The 26,437-nt window shown below is 43.8% G+C and overlaps 1 protein-coding gene across 2 annotated transcripts in view; it reads right to left on the bottom strand.

Moving 5' to 3' along the window:
* The window catches only part of CCSER1 (coiled-coil serine rich protein 1), an 816,857-nt gene that overhangs the window by 496,955 nt on the left and 293,465 nt on the right, over window positions 1–26,437 (bottom strand). For both annotated transcript variants that reach the window (XM_054382972.1, XM_054382973.1), the window contains exon 6: window positions 10,130–10,207. In XM_054382972.1, the coding sequence (XP_054238947.1) occupies window positions 10,130–10,207 (78 nt within the window). The remainder of the gene's footprint in view (window positions 1–10,129; window positions 10,208–26,437) is intronic.

The raw sequence follows: 26,437 nt of genomic DNA, 5'->3' as shown, positions 1-26,437 counted from the left end.
CTGGGGTTGGAACAGTCAAAAAACATTTACATTTTCACCTCTAAAATAATTGATGGGGTTAAAATAGTCAGTAGAGAGATATATTTTTTTACTTCTAATGTAAACAATGCCTCTGACATCATCTGTGCTGTCCACAACCTGGAGGCACATGTCAGTCACTGTAGTGAATGGGCACTGTGCCATTGATGTGAACAGAATCTCACTCCAAACCATACAATCAGAACAGCTTAGACTGGAGGAGACCTTAGAGATCATCCAATCCAACCTCCCTGCCATGGGCAGGGACACCTCTCACCTAGCTCAGCTTACTCAAGGCCCCTGGACAATCTAAACCTATTTATTCTCCTTCCATTTCAATCCATTTGCCCTTGTCCTGTTGATGGACACTCTGTAAAAAGTCCCTCTGCAGCCTTTCTGTAGGATCCCTTCAGGTATTCGAAGGCAGTTATGAGGTCCCCTCAGAGTCTTCTCTTCTCCAGGCTGAACATCCCCAGCTCCCTCAGCCTATCCTCATAGCAGAGGTGTTCCAGCCCCTGGATCATCTTTGTGGCCTCCTCTGGACTTGTTCCAACAGATCTATGTCCCTCTTACAGTGAGAACACCAGAACTGGATGCAGGATTGGAGGTGGGGTCTCAGCAGAGGAGAGCAAAGGGGGAGAATCACCTCTCTTGCCCTGCTGGCCACACTCCTGATGCATCCCAGGAATACTTCTGGGCTGCATGAGCTCACTGCTGGCTCCTGGGGAGCTTCTCATCTACCAACACCCCCAAGTCCTTCTCTTCAGGGCTACTCTCAACCCATGCTGTACCCAGTTCATATCTGTGCCTGGGATTGGCCTGATCCAGGAGTAGGACCTTGCAGTTTGACTTGTGGATCCTCTTTTCCTTTGGAATAAGTCTGCTCACTAAAAGAAGTTTCTTTAGATACCCCAAATGCCAATGTCCTCACCCAGATTTACTTATGCCTACTGGTCCCTCGCCAAGGGAAACCAGGAGGATTTACTACCTGTGTGGAGGTCAGTAGGACAAAACTTCCAGTGCTCTTACTAGGGATACTAGGATCCTCCTATGAACCTTCAATACAATTTTTTTTCATAGTCTTAGTGATGAGACGTTTTTAGAAGCCTGCAATGCTACAAGTTTTATGAATTTTTAATCTTAAATATAAAGCACTCAGCAGGAATAAGGAACCTTGCAGCTATAGATCAGAATTCAATGCACGATCCTGTGTCTGCCTGAGGGAAGGAACCTGAATGAACCTAGTATTTACCCTTGTACTACTGATTACATTGAGTGATGCTGAAAAAAAGCTGATAATTCTGCATCCCTTTGGTTGAAGCATCGTCTGTGTTTCTGGTTGGTGTTGGAGACTTCAGTAAGAAAAACAATAATCCTGTTTCTGTATGCAGCTGCTGAGAAAATAACCAAATTTATAGCATTGAAAGCATCAATTTGCCTAAGCCAGTGGCTTGCAGTTTTGAAATACAGAATTAACCCTCATTCCATGAAGAAAGTTTCAATGAACTAAGGAAAATATGCTAAAAGAAAAGAGAATGAACGTTCACACAATTTGGGAAAGGCAGCTATGAGTGAGGCATAGAAGAAATTAGACAACACAGGAGTAGTTCCCAGTCTCATCTGGAGCCTGGAGAAGAGAAGGCTCTGGGGAGACCTAATAGCAGCCTTCCAGTACCTGGAGGGACTACAGGAAGGATATAGAGAGACTGTTTGCAAAGGCTTGCAGGGAAAGGATGAGGGGCAATGGCTTCGAACTAGAGCAGAGCAGACTGAGATTGGATGTTAGGAACAAGTTCTTTCCTATGAGGGTGGTGGAACACTGGAACAGGTTTACTGGAGGGTGGTGGTTGGGGCCCCATCCCTGGAGATATTCAAGGTGAGGCTGGACAGGGCTCTGGGCAACCTGATCTAGTTGGGGATGTCCCTGCTGACTGCAGGGAGGTTGGACTGGATGAGCTTTGGAGGTCCTTTCTGGCCCACATCATTCTATGATTCCTTCAGTAACTATAGCAGTGGCACTGGGAAGTTATAGATGTTTTACCTATGCTCCCTGCAATATATTTTTTTTTTTAATGGGGGAGGGGGTTGGGGGGTGAGAAAAAAGCTAACTCTTGTAAACTGTATTTGTAGCAGGACAACTGTACTGAGATGATACAAGGTTTCTCAAAGGATCCTGCATTTCAGGTCTTGCAGCCTCCAGCTATTACCTCTCTTGAAGTATTTTGTTGTCAGACCAAACTTTGAGCTGCGAGCCCTACAGAAAATGGTAGTCTCAGGAAATACCATCTGGTGTCCAGGAGGTGTAAATATCTGCCTGTCTTCTCCAAACACAAAGTTTGGCAGCGATACATTACCCACAGGCACTCAAGACCACTTCTTGTCTGGCTGGTAAATCCCTCCTTAGCTATAAATCACTCATTCAAAAAAGAATAAGTCATTGAGGGGTAACTCCCTTCTACAGTCTGGTTTTTAAGACTTTATTACACTCAGGTTAGTTAATTAGTGCCACTAACCAAAGGAGAATGGAGCCCAAATCCTGGAGGCAGACTTTCGTCCTAGTGGTTTTTAGACTGCTTGTTTCTTCTTGCTCACCTGATTTCCCCTAAGAGAGCTAAATAAAACACCTTCATATAGGGATGTCTGACAACCCAAAGGAGCTAAGCAGTAACACTGCCTAAATAATTAACTCACAGCATTCTTAAATCACACAGCAGTACATGTAGATGACACAGTAGCTCCACTGGCTTCCTCCTTGTGATGCCACGGTGTACAGGACAGCTTGTGCAATGGGCACAGCCAGCTACATAAAGATGTGTTGAAAGTGGGCTATAAACACAGTGAGTTTTCAACCAGAGCAAGAAGTCAGAATCAACGACAGGTAGAGAAGAGTTTGGAAGACAGGCAACTTCCCAGACTCAGATTACAGGCCAGGATAAACAAAGGCCTCAAAGAAATTAACAGATCAGGGAAAAACTGTGCAAGAATGTGTATATATTATTTTTTATTGCAGTAAGTTCTATTTTAATGATGTTATTTTTTGTCATTCCATTTCCTATCAGTTAAATCTCAGTAGGAGAATTTCATACCCTGCTGGATGAACTGATGCAAATATTTCCTGTAAATCAAGTGCTGTGGTTCTACTTAGACAGCCTTGCTGGCAGAGCCCTATGCCTTGGGAAATGTGTGCACAGAGCTACTGAGAAAAAAGGAAAAGAGAGTGAACAGATTCATAGATTCATAGATTCATAGATTCATAGAATATCAGGTTATAAAGGACATCAAGCATCATGGATGACAGGGGAATGAGGTGGATGGGAACTGGTTGAAGGGAATAAGTCAGAGAGTTGTGATCAATGGGACAGAGTCCAGTTGGAGGCCTGTGTCTAGTGGAGTCCCTCAGGGGTCAGTACTGGGACCAGAGCTGATCGATACATTCATCAATGACCTGGATGAGGGCACAGAGAGCACTGGCAGCAAGTTTGCTGATGGCACCAAACTGGGTGGAGTGGCTGACACAGGAGGGTTGTGCTGCCATTCAGTGAGACCTGGACAGGCTGAGAGCTGGGCAGGGAGAAATGGAATGAAATTCAACAAGGGCAAGGGGAGAGTCTTGTACCTGGGAAAGAGGAACCTCATGGAGCAGGAGAGGTTGGGGACTGACCTGCAGGTGAGCAGTGAAGGGGAAAAGGACCTGGGAGTCCTGGTGGATGGAAGGATGACCATGAGCCAGCAATGTGCTCTTGTGGCCAAGAAGGCCAAGGGCATCCTGGGGTGGATCAGAAGGGCTGTGGTGAGTGAGTCGAGAGAGGTTCTCCTCCCCCTCTACTCTGCCCTGCTGAGGCCACATCTGGAACGTTGTGTTCAGTACTGGGCCCCTCAGTTCAGGAAGGACCTCAGGGAATTGCTTGAGAGAGTCCAGCACAGAGCCACAAAGATGATGAAGGCAGTGGAACATCTTCCTTAGGAGGAGAGCCTGAGGGAGCTGAGGGCTCTGGAGCTTGGAGAGGAGGAGCCTGAGAGGTGACCTCATTGCTGTTGCTAAAGATGTGCAGGGGGAGTGCCCAGAGGCTGGAGCCAGGCTCTGCTGGGTGATGCCCAATGACAGCACAATGGGCAGCGATGGAAGCTGAGGCATAGGAAGTTCCATGGAAACAGGAGGAAAAAATTTGTTTGCTGTGAGGGCGACAGAAAACTGGAACAGGCTGCCCAGGGGGTCATGGAGTCTACAAAGAACGCCACAGTGTATCTGTTAACGTGAGCAACACTCAGTTACATTCAGTTCAAAGCGCCGCGCCTAGCCACGTGATACTCCATCCTGACTTGCCTCTTGAGAACATTGTAAATGCCTCTGTACGTAGTTAGAGCCGCCAGGCGCCATGGCGAGTTGCCATCTAGTGGACAAGCGGCGGAAATGCACCTTTCGTTCCCTTAATTAGAAACTGATTCTGTAAATATTCTAATTGGGTCAAATTGTATATACTAAACCAGTTATGGAATATATTTTCACAACCATGCATTACAATCAATATGTTTATAAAGTGATTAATCGGTTATTAATTTCAATAATTAATAAAATATTTTTCATAATTCGAATTTCATAATTCATAAATTAATAACCCATCCATCGTTATTCACAACAGCAACTTGTACCCATTACCCTTGGTCTTTATTCTGGGACTCATCATACAAACAAAGTCTCCTTCCTCATGAAAGTTGCCCGTTATGTATTTGTATGTGGTTAGAATCACAGAATGCTCTGGGCTGGAAGGGACCTCCAAAACTCATCCAGTCCAATCTCCCTGCAGTCAGCAGGGACATCCCCAACTAGATCAGGTTGCCCAGGGCCCTGTCCAGCCTCACCTTGAATATCTCCAGGGATGGGGCCCCAACCACCACCCTCCAGTAAACCTGTTCCAGTGTTCCACCACCCTCATAGGAAAGAACATGTTCCTAACATCCAATCTCAGTCTGCTCTGCTCTAGTTTGAAGCCATTGCCCCTCGTCATTTCTCTGCAGGCCTTTGCAAACAGTCTCTCTCCAGCCTTCCTGTAGTCCCCCCCTTCAGGTACTAAAGGGCTGCTATAAGGTCTCTCTGGAGCCTTTTCTGTGTGTCAACTGGCACAAGAAGCTGTTCGAAGTTGTCATCATTGCTGACTACGGACAAGACCTCATGTTTCAGCTAGATAGGTAAAGCCATGCTCTTAAAGATAAGTCACCCTGGCCAGATAGAAATTATTATTGTGACTGCCACATCAATTTTTCCCAACATCTGCAGTAAAAATATTAATCTGATTATTGATCAGATGGAAAATTTATCTCCTGTTAAAGTTGTCCACACGAATACCACGAGCTGCCAGAGAGTCATGCCCATTAGTGACTGCAAGGACCTGCATTTACAGAGCCTTCAGAGCTGCAGGGTGAATAGCAGAGCTATTAGTGTAGACAAAATTTAGGCTAGATCTATACCTTATTAGACCTATGCCAGTGGTAACACTGCTAAGGACTCTTAGCTTTTGATACTCATGCTGCCACTTCCACTCCCACTCAGGGAATTAGCATTAAGAGTATTAATTACAAATGCCAGAACATGGTAAAATATTAAATGATGAAGGAAATTCTTGGTTCACTCAAAGCAGAAAGGAAAGAATGTAAGTAAGTTTTTTTCTCAAGTTTAATGCCAATTAGTAAAGCATAGTTGAGATTAATCATGGAATTGAAACACAATTAAACATTGCTATAATTAATTACTATTATGGTTGCCATTTACAACTTGGTTGTGGCTAATAACCAGGAAGACTGGTGGTCATTAGAAAAGATCACATATAATTAGGTAATATTAGATTATCTTAAGTACTGAATGGCTGTCATAGATCCCTTCTTAAAAGTGCCTGTCACTGTATTTTATAATGATTTAAAAATAATAAAATACTATGAGAATAAAGCACAGTATGATGAGAAAGAGAAAGGAGCAGGTTCTAAAACTGGATGAGACACTTCTTGGTAAGCTGACCTTTCAGAAACACCCCTTCCTTCGCTGCTCTGCTCAATGAAAGGCAAGATTATTTTTAATTACAGTTTATGAGAACAGATAGAAGCAGTCACAAGTAAAATTCACTCACACTTAAGGCAGCTACAGTTTTGCTATATAACATTTCAGCTAAGTTTGTGTGACAAATACCAATCTGTTCTACTGTATTTAGAAGTCTTCATTCTGAATTTTTTCTGCAATGACCTGATATTTTTCCCCAAGACAAGTGTTATGGCTTGAATTAGATCCCCCCAACCATTTATTTTCTGGTAAATCTGCTACAGAGAGCAAACCACCACACTCAGAATTTGGAATTCTAACAGTATAAAATGCAATAAACCTGTACAAAATGTATTTACACTGTTTAACAGCTCCCACAAGCTCCCCTTGCCCCCACCCCCCACTTAGGGACAAAGTGCCCCAAGGAAAGCTCAGCCTCCTCCTTCCCCTCCTTCCCTTTGTACCTCTTACGGAAACCAAACAGCAAAGGCCCAGGGTCAGAAGGAAGAGAGCACAGCCTGAACCCCACCAGCAAAGCAGCAAGGTCCAGCAGCACAGAGAGCACAAAACAACTCTGCTGCAAGTGTTCAATACTCCATGGGAATGATTTTAACCTATTTGTTGCTATTATTCTGCAGACCAATTGAATTAGATGGACCTAGCATTATCACAATGTAAACTCTGAGGAGTTCACCCCTCTTGAACTGTCCCAAACCATAGGAAAGTTCTGTTAACAACCAAATCTTAGTTTCAAACTGTAACGATAAGGCTCTAATTCTTCAAGAACTATTATACAGGGCCAGAAGGATAAAATTCTGTTCAAAGGAAGAGGACATCTTCCCTACAAAAAATTTTGTGAGCAATACCACCAACAAAGAAGATGTTCTTTTGTGACAGAAAAAAATACATCTTAGGCGTTTGGTTGGTTGGTTGGGGTTTTTTTAAGTAAATTTAACCACCACAGAAGACAACAGAGGACTGCAAGCTGGAATTTGATATTGAAATAACCACTGCTAAAAAGAAATGCCTAGGAGTGTTTTGTCATGAATCAGTTTAGAAAAGTTTTGCAAGAGTGCATACATGCACGTGTGCAAGTCTGCATACATCTCTGCACAGGATGCTTTGCTAAGCCTCCGAAGACTGCCCCAGATGCTAACTGCAGGAGAGAAGGAAACCCCAAGTCAAACAAACAATTGGTTGTACTTTAGGCTGCTGTGTGAGGTTGCTTTCCTCAAGCAACCCCAAAGTCCATTGCTGTTTCACTATTAACGACAGTTCTGGAGTGAAGGTTGCTGAATGGCATTAAAGATGTGTTTGCATTCGTTTTCTCAGGGTTGCTTTCAGGATTAAACAGCACTGGAGTTGGCTGCACTTGTTCAATTGTTTCCTATTCCTTTTGCTAGGTATCACTGACATTCCTTTAAAGGTACTGTCTTGACAAATACAACATATCAAATCCATGAAAATAACCTTCTTGAAAGAATCCAGGTGGAGCACCTCCTGCTGTACTGGGAAAGACTTTCCTCCACATGTGTCTGAATATGGTCTCACATGATTTGGATCTTTCACAGCATGTGCAGCACGTTGTGAAAATGGTAGTTGAGTTCAGTGTCACCAGAGCTGAGATGCAACATGAAAGCACTCCCGTGGGAATCTTGCTTCCAATTTTCCTTAGATTAAATTTAAAATCTTAAAATGTTTTTCAATAAGCTCAGGTTCTCCTTCATATTTATAGATCTCATATCCTGCGGGATAAAAAATGACAGGCATCTGCTTTGGTGAAGTTGGATGTAATGAGAGTATGATGATAGGATTTGTATTCCTTCTTTATGCAAGAATTCAGACTTTCTTGTGAAGAGGAGTGATAAAATCCAGGAAAGGACAGTCCCTCTTTCTTGGTATAAAAGCAGGTATGAGTGAGAACAGGGGCTTGGTTTCATTGCACAGTTTAATATACGAGCTCATTAGCTCAGAGAATTCAACTGTCCCAAAGAGACACAGCATTTACGCTGCGCTGCTTTGTTACACCTGTGTTCCAGAACCACAGAATCCCTTTTTCAATCTTCATTTCTACATCAAGGAGGTGGGAAAGGTTATTAGCTTGTTGCTAAGGGAAATTCATCATCCCCTCATCAAAAGCCAATGTTACAGACTGACAGTATTTAGAGAGCTTTATGGCTTGTAAAAGCAGTCATTCACACTACTGCTGGAAAAATATTGCTCTCTCTTGGAGTGAGCCAGGGAGAAATAACAGAAACTTACCTTTTGTATTACTTTTATTTCTACTTAAAGGCATTGGCTATGAGATGGATTTGACTTTCTCCTAGTCTGGCCTCCATTTTACTTTAATTCTAAATGAAAATATTTCCCATTTTGAAAATTAACTGAAAATAAAAGATTAAATAATGCTCCCTGCCTTTCTTTTCTTTTTTTTTTCAGTTTTTTCTACTATAAAATACAACAGAAGGAGACTTCTGATATGAAGAAATACCTTCATATTTTTATTAGAGCAACAATTCCACTTCAGAGAAGCAATTTACAAATAATTTTGAGCTATACAAGCACCATTTTCTTTACAAAGAAGTAAAGGCACTGTGGTGTATTTGTCTGAGTGCTCCTGATACAAACAGAGCAGCGTTTGCTTACCACAGCTGAGAATTCAAGCAGGAGACTTCATTGTAACTGTTTAACATTAGATTTTCTTACTTCTTACACCTTTATCTCAGCTAAGAAGCCTCTTTCTTTGTATGCAGTGTATCTTAGGGGTTTCCCAGGCAGAGGGAGAAACAACAACTACCAAATCTGCCTTAAAACACTCAGAAGACTTTTAATGTGCATTTCCTGTGGCTTTCCCAAGAAAAAAAGACACAACTCTCTACTCTAGAGGCACAACATTGTTCCATTTCATCAAAATCTGATTGAGAGCTCCAGGTCTTGAGAACATGAAATCCCAAAAGAGGAATGGGAATCAGTGACAACAGATGTCCCATCTGTACCTCCGCCTATGAAATTCCTCAGCAAGCACAGTCCTTAACCATCCTGCTAACAGGAGTGAGGGGACGAGCTGGATGTCCAACTGGTGATGAACTGCAGGGTGCAGCTTTTGCACAGACATACAAAATATTTGGGGAAAAAAAACCCAAAGCCAGCATTTGTAATGGGGTTGTCCAGGTGTGAAGGGAGCTGCTATTTTCTGCACTGGAGGCATGTGCAGGAGAGACACAAATTTTAAATCATTAAACTTCTACTTTATCAACTTTAATTCAGCATCATCACAAAGCAGTGTAAAAACACTAACTGTTTTCAGATGTTAGGCAAAAAATGACTGGGGAAAGAAGACATTTTAAAGGGGATGGTCCCCTGAGAGTAACTTTGTTTATATTATGACACACATTTGACAAAAAGGTGTTAAAGATCCAACTTCCCTTTTCCTTTACCCAGCAAACAATTGGTGAGGCAATCACTATGCCTGCATGCACAGCACCACTCTGAACACCTGCATGGCCTCAGGACACCTCTTCCAAGAGTCAGGCTGTGTTTAAGACCCTTCTGTGTCCCAGGGCTGGTCACCATGAAGCCAAGTGAAAAAGTGACATAAGGCCATTTGTTTGCAGTGTAAGGCTTTTGAGGTTGCAGATATCACCTCATAATTTATTATTAAAAGGCTGTGGCTTATGCTGGACCGATGTCAAAACCATTCTTTGACATATCCTGTGTCCTTGGGGTAACTAACCATTATTTCGTTAAGATATGGACCTTAATTGCAACACAAAGAGAAATCTGTTGATGAAAAATTACATAGAGGAATGGACACATCAAAATGTAGCACAGGCAGATGAGATGGATAAAAACACAGCCTTAGAAGGAATGCTTTAGAGCTCAAGTCACCTCAAAACCAATACTCTTTCTTTCTAGGTCTTTCTTGAGAACTGCCTGGCATACACAGATACATACAGCAACATCTGCTGATATGCCAGTTCTCTGAAGAAAAGGAAGCAGCAATACCAGCATGTCACAGCAGAGCAGAAAGCATGGAAGCCAACCCCCATACATAGTATTGACTGTGAAAGTAGTGAAATGTACCTTGAAAAATAACGGCTCCTCGGGAAGAGGGCTAACAGGGAGTGAGGTGATGCTACTAGCTGGGCTCATGTCTGTGCTCTGAAAGAAAAGCACACAGGTGTTGGCATTTCCAGTCAAGCTCTAGGCACAGCTTTTACAGTCTGGGGAAAAAAAAAAAAAAAAAAAAACCAACAAAACCCCAAACCAAACCAACCAACCAACCAAAAAACACGAAAAGAAAAGGAAGGGAAGGGAAGGGAAGGGAAGGGAAGGGAAGGGAAGGGAAGGGAAGGGAAGGGAAGGGAAGGGAAGGGAAGGGAAGGGAAGGGAAGGGAAGGGAAGGGAAGGGAAGGGAAGGGAAGGGAAGGGAGGAGAGGAGAGGAGAGGAGAGGAGAGGAGAGGAGAGGGAGAGAGGAGAGGGAAGGGAGAGGAGAGGAGGGAGAGGGAGAGGGGAGGGAGGGAGGGAGGGAGGAGGGGAGGGAGGGAGGGAGGGAGGGGAGGGAGGGAGGGGAGAGGGAGGGAGGAGGGAGGAGAGGAGAGGAGAGGAGAGGAGAGGAGAGGAGAGGAGAGGAGGAGAGGAGAGGAGAGGAGAGGAGAGGAGAGGAGAGGAGAGGAGAGGAGGAGAGGAGAGGAGAGGAGAGGAGAGGAGAGGAGAGGAGAGGAGAGGAGAGGAGAGGAGAGGAGAGGAGAGGAGAGGAGAGGAGAGGAGAGGAGAGAGCAAAGCTAAGCAAAGAGAAGGAAAAGACTTCAAAGGCAACACTGAAATATTCAACAGAATTAGACTGACAAAGCAAATGCAATATGAAGTGTATTTACCTTTAGTTACTACAAGTATTTCATTATTGCATAAGTACTTTGCATTTTCTTTATTTCAAATGAACTCTCCACTCCAAGATTGAAATGCATGCAGAAATATGCAAACATACTGTGTCTACAGAAGAGTACCACACGCTGGAGAACACAAAAATGCGTTCATACAGAACCAGCTAGGACATGTTTATTTTTTAAAGTTATTTGGTTTTTGGATGCGTGGCCCAATAGCTCAGTTAGAATGCAAAATTAAGAGGAAAGCCATACATTGCAGGAAAGTATTTGGATCACAGTGTAACAGAAAGATCACTTTCACACGAGTCAGTATCTCTCACAAATGAGCACTAACATAGGAAAGAGTCAGTAACCAGCAACGTCACTAATGAACAAAAGCTGGCACACCACAGCACACCTCTCCAGACTGATCCAACACCTCACTCTTTTTTAATCAGTATTTCAGCAATCTGTTGGCTGGCATGGTCTTTGTATTTGCAGAGGTGACAGATGTGAAGTGTGGAAACTTTATCATTGGAATGGTAAAAATAATACAAGAATAAAATCTGGATTGAAAAATATGCACAAATGATACCAAGGTTGCTGCTGGTGAAAAGTAGAATCCCTGGGGCTCCTGGGGAAAGAGGTCCCTAACCCCTCAAATGACAAAATACAATAACAACAATCACAGAATCACAGAATTAACCAGGTTGGTAAAGACCTTCGAGATCATCCAGTCCGACCTATCACCCAACACCATCTAATCAACTAACCCATGGCACTGAGTGCCTCATCCAGGCTGGTTTTAAACACTTCCAGGGACAGTGACCCCACCACCTCCCTGGGCAGCACATCCCAATGGCCAATCTCTCTGTCTGGGAAGAATTTCTTCCTCACATCCAGCCCAAACCTCCCCTGGCACAGCTTGATACTGTGTCCTCTTGTTCTGGTGCTGGTTGCCTGGGAGAAGAGACCAACCCCCACCTGGCTACAGCCTCCTTACAGGTAGTTGTAGAGAGCAATGAGGTCTGCCCTGAGCCTCCTCTTCTCCAGGCTAAACACCCCCTCAGCCTCTCCTCACAGGGCTGTGCTCCAGACCCCTCCCCAGCCTCGTTGCCCTTCTCTGGACACATTCCAGCATCTCAACATCTTTCTTGAAGTGAGGAGCCCAGAACTGGACACAGAACTCAAGGTGTGACCTAACAAGTGCTGAGTGCAGGGCAGAATGACTTCCCTGCTCCTGCTGGCCACACCATTCCTGATGCAGGCCAGGATGCCATTGGCCTTCTTGGCCACCTGGGCACACTGTTGGCTTATGTTCAGCTGCTGTCAACCAGGTCCCTTTCTGTCTGGCTGCTCTCCAGCCATTCTGTCCCCAGCCTGTAGCACTGCATGGGGTTGTTGTGGCCAAAGTGTAGAACCCTGCACTCAGACTTGTTAAATCTCATGCCCTTGGACTCTGCTCATCTGACCAGCCTGGCAAGGTCCCTTTGCAGAGCCTCCTACCCTCTAACAGATCAACACTTGCTCCCAACTTGGTGTATTCTGCAAACTTTGTGATGGTGGACTCGATCCCCTTGTCCAGATCATCAATAAAGATATTAAACAGGATTGGGCCCAACACTGATCCACTAGTGACTGGCCACCAACTGGATGTGGCACCATTCACCACCACTCTGGTGAAAGAGAAAAGAAGTGATGGAGAATATAAAAACACAAGTTTGCACAGACTAGAAGTTAACTTCCTTTTCAAACTGTGGCACTGCAATGCAGAATACTATAATGAATTCAACTTAAGCAAGTAACTAATTAGACATCTGGTTTCACATCCCTGTGAATCATAGCCTCTTCCATAAGCCCAAATCCTGCTCCACCCACCAAGTTCTAACAGTTCATTCATCATCAGATTTTTATGCAGAGATACCATATTTTTCTCAACCAACTGGTACAGGATGGAAACTGAAATGAAATTTGGGTATGCAATCCTTCTGTCCAATCTGAAGTACAGGGTACAGACCTCAGAGTCAACACCTACTGAGAAAATCCCTGTGTTGAATGAGATTCTTACCAGTTACACCACACCTGAAACAAAAGACAATAGCTTCTTGCTAAACAGAAGGGATGCAAGTAAAGGAGAAAGAAGGGATGCATGGCAGTTATTTCCTGAGAGGAAGAAAGCCTCGACAATGGAGAAGCTGTTGAGGAATAAGGGAGATAATAACACATCAGAAAGGCAATACCTATGTTGAATCCATTGCTCTGTTGTTCAGAAACATCAATTTTTAAAGACTTCTACACTTGGGTCATCAAGAAAACTGGCTGGTAAACTTTACTAAAAGGAAGTGAAGTCTTAGACTAAACTCAGAGACATCCTCTGTGATAATGTTCTGCCTCCAAAGCCAACAGTCCAGCTGAGGACAGTTTCTCTTTGAAACTACACCGAATAGAAACCTAAGAGGGGAAAAAGATCAGGTTGCTGCTTTCCAAACCAAATCAAGTGCCTTAATTTGCAATCAGAAGCATGCAGGAAGGCAGTCCAATCTTTTAAACAATCTGAAACAATCTCAGTATGTAAATCTGCAAAGCAGATTGGTACCTGTACACCACACAAGCTGCAAATTTTTCAGTGCTACCTGGAATCCAAGGTCAAACAGCCCTAAGGATGCCAAAGTTGCTTTGACAAAGCATCTCGGGGCTCATCCACGCAATGACTTCAGAAAAACAATCACTATTCCATGATAGCTGGACATGAGCCAGCCCAGGTAGAAGAGTTGTGAGGTTCTTGCACTTCTTTCTTCCTAGGTCTGGATGGCATGTTGATGTGGCACCATGCCTGACCTAGAAGGGCTGCAGAGAGGTAGGGTATATTTGTAGGGGCACTGTAACTACGTAGCTTCTGGACTGAAACTGGTTTGAGTCTGGCTAGAGAGGAGCATTGGCAGAAGAGTCTGTGTCTGGCTGCAGCTGTCCACTTACACATAGCTTCAGTGTCCCCTCCAATAGCTTCAGTAATTTTCCTCTCTAAGAAATGCAGAGCAGCTTCTCTGCCAGGGCAACTTAATTAAATGCAGTGGATCTAACAAAGTTTATTATAGTGGAGAATTAAGTGAGACAGTACCAAAAGTGTTTTTTCTCAAGCTATTAAAAAGCAAGCCTTTCCAAACTAATCACTGCTTTGAGAGATATTGTCAGCCTGCCCTCCTGAAGGGACATATTAACAATCTCAACACATCACACCTCCCACCTAAATTTACCATCCACAGGGTATTTGTCATGATCACACTTTGCAGGCTGAAGCTCCATATACAGCCAAAAACCCCCCATCATGGCAAGGAATTCACCCAGTAACAACTTTTTATTAGTTGCCTAAACCAATCCTGTTCTCATTATAAACAGCCACTAACTTTAGGTCTGAACACTGGCAGATTTTAGTTGTCATTTAACCAGCAGATCCTATAGCATTAAGGTATAATCACACCTTAAAACGGGTAGATGTTAAACATCATTTGCGCCATAATTATACATATGAGACAAAATCAGGTAAATTGGGCGAGCTCTTATTTGCACACTACTTTGCCTTGCAACTATAACATTGCAAAATGGATTTTTCCTGCACACTGATGACACATCTGGGTTTTGTAGACTGAGCCTTTTCCATGTGTTGCTGGAAAGCTCTGGATGTTCTGCAGGGCAGAGAATTTCCAAAGCTCCGATTTAAAAATGACTGAACCCCTAGCAATTCAAGTGTTCCTCAGAAGAACTGCTTAGGAAATGTCAAAACCAACTCTGTAAGTTTTTTTTCAGTGCTTTTAGGTCACTATTTTTTAATTTGGAGCTGGCAGTCTAGCAGATGGATAGTATTAGAATTTTCATAGAATCATAGAACTGCCAGAGTTGGAATGGACCTCAAGGATCATCCAGTTCCAACCCCCCTGCCATGGGCAGGGACACCTCACACTACAGCAGGTTGCTCACAGCCACATCCAGCCTGGCTGCAAAAACCTCCAGCCTGGTATGAGGCTTCCACCACCTCCCTGGGCAACCTGTGCCAGTGTCTCACCACCCTCATGGGGAAGAACTTCCTAACATCCAATCTGAATCTACCCATTTCTAGTCCCTCCCCAGCTTTCTTGTAGCCCCCTTCAGATACTGGAAGGCCACAATAGGGTCTCTTTGGAGCCTCTATTCTCCAGACTGAACAGCCCCAACAGTCTCAATCTGTCTCCATAGCAGAGGAGCTCCAGCCCTCTGCTCATCCTCATGGCCCTTCTCTGGACACATTCCAGCACCTCCAGGTCTTTCTTGTAATAGGGACTGCAGACAGTTCTATGATACTGAATGGACACAATGGAGTCAGTGCTAGGCCATGCTGATCAGAGAATCACAGAATGCTAGGGGTTGAAGGGACCTTCAGAGGTAATTGAGTCCAAACCCTCCACAGAACAGGACCACTTAAGGCACCTGACACAGGAATGCATCCAGGCAGGTTCCTACATGACTTGCCCTGATCATTTATTCTTGGAGAGCAATGCAAGAAATGTTTTGTTTTCTTCCACTTGTATATAACTGCCTCAAATCAGAATGCTTTTAAAACCTGCATACTGATGTGAGTTGTCCAACAGCAGATTAGAGAATGTAGTCAGAGTCCTCCCAGCAATACAGAAGAAGTATGCAATACATGCACATAGCTAAAGCCACACTCCCTAGAAAGCAATCCTCATCTTCCAGTCTATTCTTTGAATGAGAACAGATTCACCTCACCTCATAAACCAACATCTTTCTTTGTTCATTCGTCTTTATAATCATATCTTCTCTAGGAAGAGACCTGCGTATCCAGCTTCATTAATTGTGCCATAAAACACAGACCATCCACTGTAGCTTCACCCAGTGGCTGCAGCCAATTTCATTTGCTACAACTGCTTCTCGACAAGGGTAAACATCGAGGTGATAGTTAGCAGGCACTGGCTTCTCTGGAGATCAGCATCACAATTTATTGATCTCAGAAGTTAATACTAAGAAAACCTTCCATGGATATTAGAGCTAGAGATCAAATAAATCTTTATAATCACTAAGAAAAGACAATCTGTGTACTTTATAGCTTTTTCTAAAGAGTAGTGTATGAGTGTTGAACTGACTGCCAGGGTGATAGTTTCAGTTGTATCCTAAATTATGCCACCAAGTACCACTTTATAACCTACGAGTAGGAAACTAAACCAGTGAGGACAGCAAGCTCAGAAGTGACATTTGGATATACTGAAGGTAATCAAAGACCTGCATGTGGATTTACTAATGGGTCTGCACAACATCTTTATGAAATAGTGTGCTTAAATATTATTAACCTGTTTGATCTATGAAAGTGGGAAAAAAAAAGTGATTTGCTTGATAAAGGACAATTCCAAGCACTCCAGTTGTTCATCCCTAGTGCAAAATGCTTCCCTACACACTTTTGCAGCTTCTGTATTATTTAATGTCATTATTATATAATGTCTGTATTATTACCAGGCTCATAGGATGTTAGGGATTGGAAGGGACCTCTGGAGGTCTTTGAGTCCACTCCCTCCTGCCAGAGCAGGACCATCAAATCCAGCACAGGTCACACAGGAACACAAAAGCTGGAAAGCCTCCAGAGAAGGAGATTCCACAACCTCTCTGGGCAGCCTGCTCCAGGACTCTGTGACCCTCACAGTGAAGAAGTTCTTCCTCATGTTGAGGTGGAATTTCCCATGCTGCAGTTTCCATCCATTGCCCCTAGTCCTATCCCAGGGCACAAGTGAGCAGAGCCTGTCCCTGCCCCTTCCTTCCTGACCCCCAGCCCTCAGCTATTGATAGACATTGATCAGATCCCCTCTCAGTCTTCTCCTCTCCAGACTAAGAGCCCCAGGGCTCTCTGCCTCCCCTCACCAGGCAGTGCTCCAGTCCCTTCAGCATCCTTGTAGCTCTCTGTTGGACTCTCTCCAGCACATCCCTGACCCTCTTGAACTGAGAAGCCCAGAACTGGATGCAATATTCCAGGTGAGGTCTCATCAGGGCAGAGTAGAGAGGGAGGAGAATCTCTGTGGCTCTGCTGGACACACTCCTCTGAATGCACCCCAGGATCCCATTGGCCTTCTTGGCCACCAGGGCACATTGCTGTCCCATGCAGAACTTGTTGTCCACCAGCACTCCCAGGACCTTCTCCACAGGACTGCTCTCCAGCAGATCACCTCCCAGCCTGTAGTGCTGAAGTTTATTCTTCATTCCAAGGTGCTGGCCTCTGCACTTACCCTTTTTGAACCTCATTAGGTTCCTCTCTGCCCAATTAAATGTTATTTAATGTAATTAATAAACAAGGAGGTTATGCTGATACATACACTTTCTGCAAATACAATTGCTATAAACAATTGAGGCAAGGCAAATAAAAATTACTTTGAAAAGAAAAAGCAGCAGACACATGAAATGAGCTTTCATCTCCCATCCCCCACCAGTTTTGACTCATTCTCTCCAACGATATCACTGTTATTCACTGAGAACATACTTGCCTCCTTAAAATGTGTTTAAGGCCTGTTTTCTAACACCTTTGAGTAATATCCAGGTGGATATTTATAAATCTTTTTCACAAACGTATCTAAAGGTATAATTAGTTTTATTAATTACTACTATGTGCAATTATCATCTGAAACATTTAAATGTCACTTCCTGGTATTTGCCTGGGCCACTGCCTAGAGTTTACTGCTCCCATAGCTTAGAAGCCTGTATGGATGTTGCATCTGCCCCGAGCTATCAGAGCTCCCATTGCAGGGCTGAACCACAAATTGGAGCTGCCACTGCTTCTTGCCTACCTCTTTTTATGGCAGCAGGGGAGCTGTGGATAGTACAGGTAAGCTTTCTGTGGTTCAATTACCAACTGATTGTCAGCCAGGACTTAGTATAGGGCTAGACAGATTAACCTCCATTCCTCTCACAATGCAAACAAAGCTAATCACCTGACATGGGAAATGGCAGTGGGAAATGTCACCTCATTTCATTTAAGATATTGCTCTGTGCTTTAACAGCATTTGTACATCCAGCAGTGTTTATTTTAGAGACTGAGTTTGCAGGAACTCTGAGCAAACACATTAAAAGCAGTATTTTGGACAACAGTTTTTTCAAAATATTTTTTAAAAGGATGTTTTGTTGGCTGCTCTTTGTTTTTACTTTGAAAAAAAGCTGGAAAAACGCTGGTTTAGCCTCTCAGTTAGGCTGAATTGATTACAAAGCGCATAACCAGCAAGCAACATAAAGAACATGCAGCCAGGACATGGTTTTCCCAAACACACACTGTTTGAAATAGTTTAGGCTTAGATTTATATATCTTTAATTTACTCACATTTACATTTATATATCTTTAATTTACTCACACATCTGAATTTCCTAAGCTAGTGTGTCAGTCTGAGATAGTACCTATCTTAGACACTTAGACACTAATCGTAAATAGAAAATTTCCAGAGATTTGGAGTAAAAGATAAATAATGTTATGGATTTGACACAGAATGCCAATAATAGATAGGTTAATATCATCCCGTTGGTGTATTGAAAACTTCTTATTTGGCAGGGTGGAGAGGGAGCACCCGCAATTGTATAGCCTTCTGGGGCCCCTTTGTCCGTGGGAGGGGAAAGAAGAGATGGATAAGGTACAGGGTGGGGCTATAGTGCTGTTAAGCTGTGCATACAAGAAAGCTGAGGAGGGACTTTTTAGGGTGTCAGGTAGGGATAGGAGCGGGGGGAATGGAGCAAAACTAGAAATGGGAAGATTCAGATTGCATGTTAGGAAGAAGTTCTTCCCCATGAGGGTGGTGAGACACTGGCACAGGTTGCCCAGGGAGGTGGTGGAAGCCTCATGCCTGGAGGTTTTGAAGGCCAGGCTGAATGTGGCTCTGAGCAGCCTGATGTAGTGCGAGGTGTCCCTGCCCATCCTTGAAGTCCTTTCCAACCCTGACAACCTCCAGGGATGGGGCTTTGTTTCCCACTTTCCTTCACAAGACACAAGTTTCCTTGGTCAGGTAACTTCCTAGAACACAGAGATTAGATGAAGGGTCTGTTAAAATGTAGGAGAAAATTTTTACCTTCCCAAGAGTCAAATTCAGCAGAAGCTAATCCCTCAAAACTCCTTTCAGTCAGTAATCTGGACACAATGGCTTCAGAGTTAACATCTCTGTGTGAAGAGTGCCACAGGATCACCAGTGGCTGTCCCTGTGTGAGCTGGCACTGCTACTACTACAGGTTATACTAAATGCAACTCGAGTCATACTTTTCTCCTGATGAAAACCAGGGAGCTGCTTTCACAGATGCAAAAGCTTTGTCGACAACAAAGTGGAGAATTCATTTCCTTGAGCCACACTCTGCTCCCTCTTCAGCTGTCATTGTTTCTTTCATACTTCATTGGTGATAGTACCCAGCCTTGACATTTTGCTGTTGTATATTCGTCCTTAATAATATCACATAACATCAGCTCTTTCTGCTCTTCCAGCAGTCAGATGAGAGAACCAACAACCCTCCTGGGATTTTAATCTGCAGGCTGCCTACTTCAATTGCTTCTCTTTCCTTGCAGGAGATATTTCATGTTCAAATATACACTCTTTCTTTCATTTTTTTTTCCTCCCCCAGACTGTGTTCAGTTTTGTAGCAAACATGAGAGTTGTCTCATACAGTAGGTTTAATTATTTTTTTTCTTTTCCACTACAGTCACACAGACTTTTTTTTAAATCCAAAAGCTTCATTGCAGTACTAAGAGTAACTTCATTGATACACCTGAATCCAGCAAAAAATGTGAGCATCCCCTGAAAGAAGAGTCTAGCAACAAAGAATCTCTGGGCTAACTCAAACTCCTCTATCTGCCCTGCATAGAGATCCATCGTTTTTCTGTCCATCCAGATAAAACACTTAGAAAAGAAGTAATCATAGAATTGTCAGGGTTGGAAGGGACCTCAAGGATCAGCCACTTCCAACCCCCCTGCCATGGGCAGGGACACCTCACACTGCATCAAGTTGCGCAGAGCTACATCCAGCCTGCCCTTAAAAACCTCCAGGGATAAGGCTTCCACCACCTCCCTGGGCAACTCACTTCAGTGTCTCACCACAATTAATTAAATTGAGAAAGATCAAATCTGACAATAGAACCACCTCCTCTCCCTCCTTTACCTATTCCTGCATGTGCTGCATCACTATACATCATAACATACTAGGCACTGGCTGTAAGCTGGAACCAAAAAGAATCAGATATGAATAGCGACAATTACATTACAGAGGATAAAAATGTACACAGAATATACAGTGACATGCTTCTGGCTATGTGGAAACAACTGTCTGGATGGGTTAGGAACAAAATGCTCCTGAAAATAGGTTGTTGTTTAAGTTCCTCTGAAGTATCTGCAAATGGCCACTGTTTGGCTTCAACATGGGTTCAGGTGCCAGTTTAAGCAAAACAGTTCCTGTGCCCACATGAATGTGCTGCCCACGTTGTTGGTGGAGTCACCAGCCCTGGAGATGTTCAAAGCTGGTTTGGATGTGGTGCTTGTGAGCCTATTCTACAAGGTTCACTGCTAAACCACGTAGCAAACCATGTAGAGTAGGGTTAATGGTTGGACTTGGTGATCCTGAGGGTCTCTTCTGACCTGTAATTCCGTGCTTCTGTGCTAGAATGAACTGTTCTCCATGAAGCTCTGAAAGATGTCCGTTATCTCCTTATAGCATACAAAATGCCTTCGTTAGCTTGTTTCAGGACAAAAAGCTCTGTGTACCTACTCTTAAGGAATGTTTTTCTTTCAGGTATAGATATTATCATACACTAAACTTGTGTGCATAAAAGCACATTTCAGTATGCAGTACATCCCTTTGCCCACATGTACATGTGGATGAAGGTGATGTGTCTCGAAACATTGCGGTGAGTTTTCTGTCTACTGTGTCCCTGACTCATACTGTTTTCACCTGCAATAAACAGTTGCTTTAGAACTGTTTAGGTTGGAAGAGACCACCAAGACCATCCAGCCCAACCATTAATAAAGCACTGCCAGGTCTCCATTAAACCATGACCCTCAGCATCACACCTACCAGCTTTTCAGTCCCTCTAGCAACGGGGACTCCACCACTGCCCTGGGCAGCCTGTTCCAGGGCTTGTCAACCTTTTCAAGGAAGAAATTTTTCCTGTGTCCAACCTAAACCTCCTCTGGTGCAACTTGAGGCCATTTCCTCTTGTCCTATGACTTGTTCCCTGGGAGAAGTGACTGACTGCCACCTGGCTTCAGCCTCCTTTGGGGAGGAAACTCACCCAACCTCCTTTATATGGCATCTGGTGCCACGCAAGGTGAACACACCACGCCAGCATGGTCAGAACGCCCTCCAGTGCTGATGTTAAAGCTACTGACAGACAGTGGTGGCAATATGGTGACAGCATGAGAAGCACACCTGGCACACCATCTGATTGAGGGCAATGGTTCATAACACTAAAGAACTATATTTTTTACATCAGAACATAACGGAGCCAGTCTGACGTTAGGTCATAGGCTGGACTTAATGATCTCAGAGGTCTATTCCAGCCTCAATAATTCTGTGACTCTGTGATTTTCAGTAATAATTTGCTGCTTAGTTGTCCAGTTGTTTTCTACCTTTGCTTTACTCTGTAAGCATCAAAAAGAACATTGCCAGACTTTCACACTGGTGCATTAGTGCGAAGCTCTGATCTATTTTCCTGTGCTTCTCAAAAGGATTCAGATGCCTTCAATTGCTATGCATTTCACTGAGATTTTAACAAGCCACTTTGCACTTTCTAAATGTTGTGACTGCAATTATTCTCACTTCTTCATCAGTTCTCAGAAGGGTTTTTTACAATTTCAGTCTGGAACCACTTCTGACAGGGTATTTTAACTTCTTTAGCTGCAGAGGCATCATTCTCAAGGCTGCCTTGACTTCCTCAGTAACAGCTTAAAGGAGACGTTCTAAACACCTCTATACGTCTGCTGCTAAATCAAGGAAGCCAGATTTATTTTTTTCCACATTGCAAGAAAAGAAGCAAATGACATTCAACAATCTGAAATACGCATTCCCTGGCTGCGCACTTCTTCTGTATGATGTTAGAAACAAAAGACAAACATTTAGTAAGTTTTGCCATGTCATTTGCTTCACAGTGGCTTTAATAGCAACGTTTTTATTGCCTTCAGCCAGTTGAATCCCTTTGCATAATATAAGGCAATATTCAGTTCCTGAAATGTAGAAACTCTGACTACCATAGACACTATTTTAAAGCATGCCAAATCTGAATTATTTTTTTTTGGGGGGGGGGTTTAGTAAACAGGTTCCAAAGTGGAGCTGGTCACGGCAGAACAAATATTCCTTGATTTGGCACATATGTGGTATGCTGAGTTTCTACCTTCAGGTGGTGGCTTTCATGATTAAAGGAAAGATAAAGATGGGTAAGGTACAAGGGAAATGTCAACTCCCTGGAAGAGGATTCAATAAAAAAGACCCCAGTGGCAGTATGCTATTTATGTTCTTTTTCTCCTCTCTAGTCTGATCCTCATTTCTCTTCCTAGCAGCACAAATCAAGACCTCAAATCAAGATGCACAGCATCTTCTACTCACCCAATTTCCCACCTTCTTTACCTCTCTCCAACACTACTCCTGTTGTGCCACCCATCTGAACCTGCAAGCCTTCCCGCCTTCTCTACCTTTCTCCCTTCCTTTGGTCAACACTCATCCCTTTCAGCCCACACATATATATGCTGATATATAAAAAATACATTAAAATATATATATACTGTAAATTGTATGCATGTATATAAATTATACATCTATTTAGATATAAAAATACATACATACACAGAAAACTGACTGAAAGACTCTCTTTAGGTCATTGATGGGATGTAGGTGCAATAAAACTGGTTTTCTACTGCAAAAGACACACAGCACAGCCGGTCAGAAACTGCACGTCTGAAAAATATCATAGGATCATAGTATGCACTGGGTTGGGAGGAATCTTTAAAGGACATTTAGTTCAACCCCCCTGCAGTAAGCAGGGGCATCCCCAACTAGTTCAGGTTACTCAGAGCCCCATCAAGCCTGACCTTGAATGTCACCAGGGATGGGGGTCCACCACTTTCCTGGACAACCTGTTCCACTGCTCCACCACCCTTATAGTAAAGAACTTCTTCCTAATGTCCAATCTAAATCCACCCTTCTCCAGCGTAAAATGGTTGCCCCTCATCCTATTGCTACAAGCCCTTGTAAACAGTTACTCCCCAGCTTTCTTGAAGGCCCCCTTCAGATACTGGAAGGCCTACTCTACCCTGATGAGGCTGCATCTGGAATACTGTGCCAAGTTCTGGGTTCCTCAGTTCAAGAAGGAACTCAGGGAACTGCTTGAAAGAGTCCAGCACAGAGCCACAGAGATTAAGGGAGTGGAATATCTCCCTTACAAGGACAGGCTGAGGGAGTTGGGGCTCTTTAGCTTGGAGCAGAGGAGCCTGAGGGGTGCCCTCATTCATGTTTATAAAGACATGAAGGGCAGTCAGGAGGATGGAGCCAGGCTCTGCTCAGTGATGTCCAATGATAGGACAAGGGGCACTGGGTGCAAGCTGGAGCAGAGGAGGTTCCACATAAACATAAGGAAAATCCTTTCCACGGTGCTGGAGCCCTGGAGCAGGCTGCCCAGTGAAGCTGTGGAGTTTCCTTCTCTGGAGATATTCAAAACCCACCTGGTTGGGTTCCTATGTGACCTACTCTTGGTGATCCTGCACTGGCACAGGGGTTGGACTGGATGATCTTTCGAGGTCCCTTCCAGCCCCTAACTTTCTGTGATTCTCTGTATCTCCAGAGCCTTATCTTCTCCAGGCTGAACAACCCCAACTCTCTCAGTCTGTCTTCACAGCAGAGCTGCTACAGCCCTCTGATTTTTGCGGCCCTCCTCTGGACCCTCTCCATCAGGCTCATGTTGGTTTTGTGCTGAGGGCCACATAGCTGGATAAGCTATTGCAGGTGAGGTCTCCCCAGAGAGTACAGTAGACCTCTATTCTGACAGTTTCCCAGCTCCAAGCTCTGTACAGTCTGGGCAGGCCAAAGTGCACTGCTTAAGAAACTGATGCAACTCGCAAAGGAATGGAGGAGTTAAAAATTGCCTGCACTTAGGCATCGCATTCTTATTATTTCTAAAGCCCTCAGCTGAGCATTTTTTTTTTGTTTTTGTGTTTCAGAATGGAATTACATATTGAATTTGCTGAGATATCTGAATATCATTTTATAAAGCCATTAGCAATAAAGTATTAATTTTTCATTTATATTATGTCCAGGAATACAAATGAGTGTAATATCTTCCCACCCTTCAACTTTAATAGCAAAATCAGAGAGAATAATTGAACACACCTTTCACATTCATTTAACTGCAATAAAATATAAAGAGCTTTTCAAATGAAAAGTGTTCTAAAAAAAAAGAACAAACCTGTTTTATTTGGAAGCACTGATACATGCATCTCCACTATAGTCATTATATATTTATTTTCTAGTTTGGTAATTCTACAAAGCTTAAGGTACTGGCTCTATCATAATGTGATAAATCAGTATTCCTCGAAATAGCTTTGGTCAAACTATCACAAAAATAAATCAGCAAGAGTCAAAGCAAATGAGGAGACATGTCAGCAAACCCCCAGGCTCATGCTACAGGCTTAGAATTTATCCATATTCATGTTCTGCCTCAGAGCAGCTAGCATCCTGCCTTATCTGCTGGCAATCTCTCCACATGGCTCCACTGAGTCCCTTTCATCTGCTTCTCTCCCCTTCTTGCAGCCACCACTACAGTTTTAGCTCTCAGCAGCTGCCACTGCTGCAAGAATCGCTACAGGCTCAGTTATGGTAAAAACAGAAGTTTCTCCTGGCATTGTCACTGCATCTTTCACTCCTCAGCACCACAGAATTGATGATGCTAACACTACTTGGCTGCTGTGGGGAGGCTGTGTGGTTTTCACTGCATCAGCTGCTTCCAGAGGCAGGATCACGCAGAGCAAACTGCCTGTGGCTACCTCATTCTAGGCGTGAGCCATCACTTGAGTAACAAGCACAAGCTAGCCCGCCAACTTCCTCCTGAAACCACCAACAACTCCAAGAGACACTGAGATCTGAAAGGATTAAAAACAACACTCTAAGGCATCACAGAATGTGCAGACAGCAGAAACATACCACGTTTAAGTGAGCTGGGCTGGAAAGCTTGCCTCATGTTATTCCTGTTGTACTCTGGCTCCTGTCCTATTGCTGTTCCTGACCTTTCAGGGGTGATGAGTTCAGCCCAAAATTTTCATCAGTCTGCTTTTCATGCCTGTTAAAGTTGGGGAAACTTTCTATTTGCTTGCATCAGATGATGCCTACAAAGGATGGTCTTGGAAAGGACATTGCTCTGAGGCAAACGTTTTTTTAGAAGGGTTTGCACTGGAACACAGGAAATGAATAAGACAAATGTGAGAAACTTTCAGCACATACACTGCAGCTGCAGAACCATGCTTGTGGAACACTATTTTCAATAGAATAAGCTGCACTGAGGGAATACTCAAATCAGTATTGCCATGCCTACCTGTCTTACTATACCTTTCAGTAAAACAGCCATGAACCTTTGTGCCAGAGGTTCTGCTTCAGTTAGAGCATGTGATGATGGCTTTTAAACACTTCTCAAGACTTTAACATGCCATACTCATATTGCAAGACTGGGATGTGGCAAAGGGTCTGGAAGCTGCCTATTTATGATCAGGAAAAAAAAAATCTTCTGTCAGGTTTTAATCTGTTCTGGTCTAATATCTCCATTTCTTTCACTCAGTTATGATGGTCCTTCATCAGTGTAACATCTAATTGGTTTCTGCATTAGAAGAGCAATTGCATAGGTGCCCAGAAGCAGTTTTAACCCTTGTCATAGTCAGAGACACAGAGTTCAGTACCAGCCCCACAGGATGTTAGGGGTTGGAAGGGACTTCTGGAGATCTTCCAGTCCAACCCCCCTGCCAGAGAAGGACCACGGAATCCAGCACAGGTCGCACAGGAACACATGCAGACAGGGCTGGAAAGTCTCCAGAGAAGGAGACTCCACAACCTCTCTGGGCAGCCTGCTCCAGGGCTCTGTGACCCTCACAGTGAAGAAGTTCTTCCTCATGTTGAGGTGCAACTTCCTGTGCTGCAGTTTCCATCCATTGCCCCTAGTCCTATGCCAGGGCACAAGTGAGCAGAGCCTGTCCCTGACCCTTCCTTCCTGACCCCCAACCCTCAGCTGTTGATAGACATTGATCAGATCCCCTCTCAGTCTTCTCCTCTCCATATTAAACAGCCCCAGGGCTCTCAGCCTCTCCTCATCAGGCAGTGCTCCAGTCCCTTCAGCATCCTTGTAGCCCTCCCTTGGACTCTCTCCAAGCAGATCCCTGTCCCTCTTGAACTGGGAAGCCCAGAACTGGATGCAATATTCCAGGTGAGGTCTCATCAGGGCAGAGTAGAGAGGGAGGAGAATCTCTGTGGATCTGCTGGACACACTCCTCTGAATGCACCCCA

Source organism: Indicator indicator, chromosome 8 (genome assembly GCF_027791375.1).
Source record: "Indicator indicator isolate 239-I01 chromosome 8, UM_Iind_1.1, whole genome shotgun sequence".
Classification (NCBI taxonomy): Eukaryota; Metazoa; Chordata; class Aves; order Piciformes; family Indicatoridae; genus Indicator; species Indicator indicator.
The sequence above is the reverse complement of the archived record's forward strand: the minus strand, read 5'-3'. Positions and strand labels throughout refer to the sequence as shown.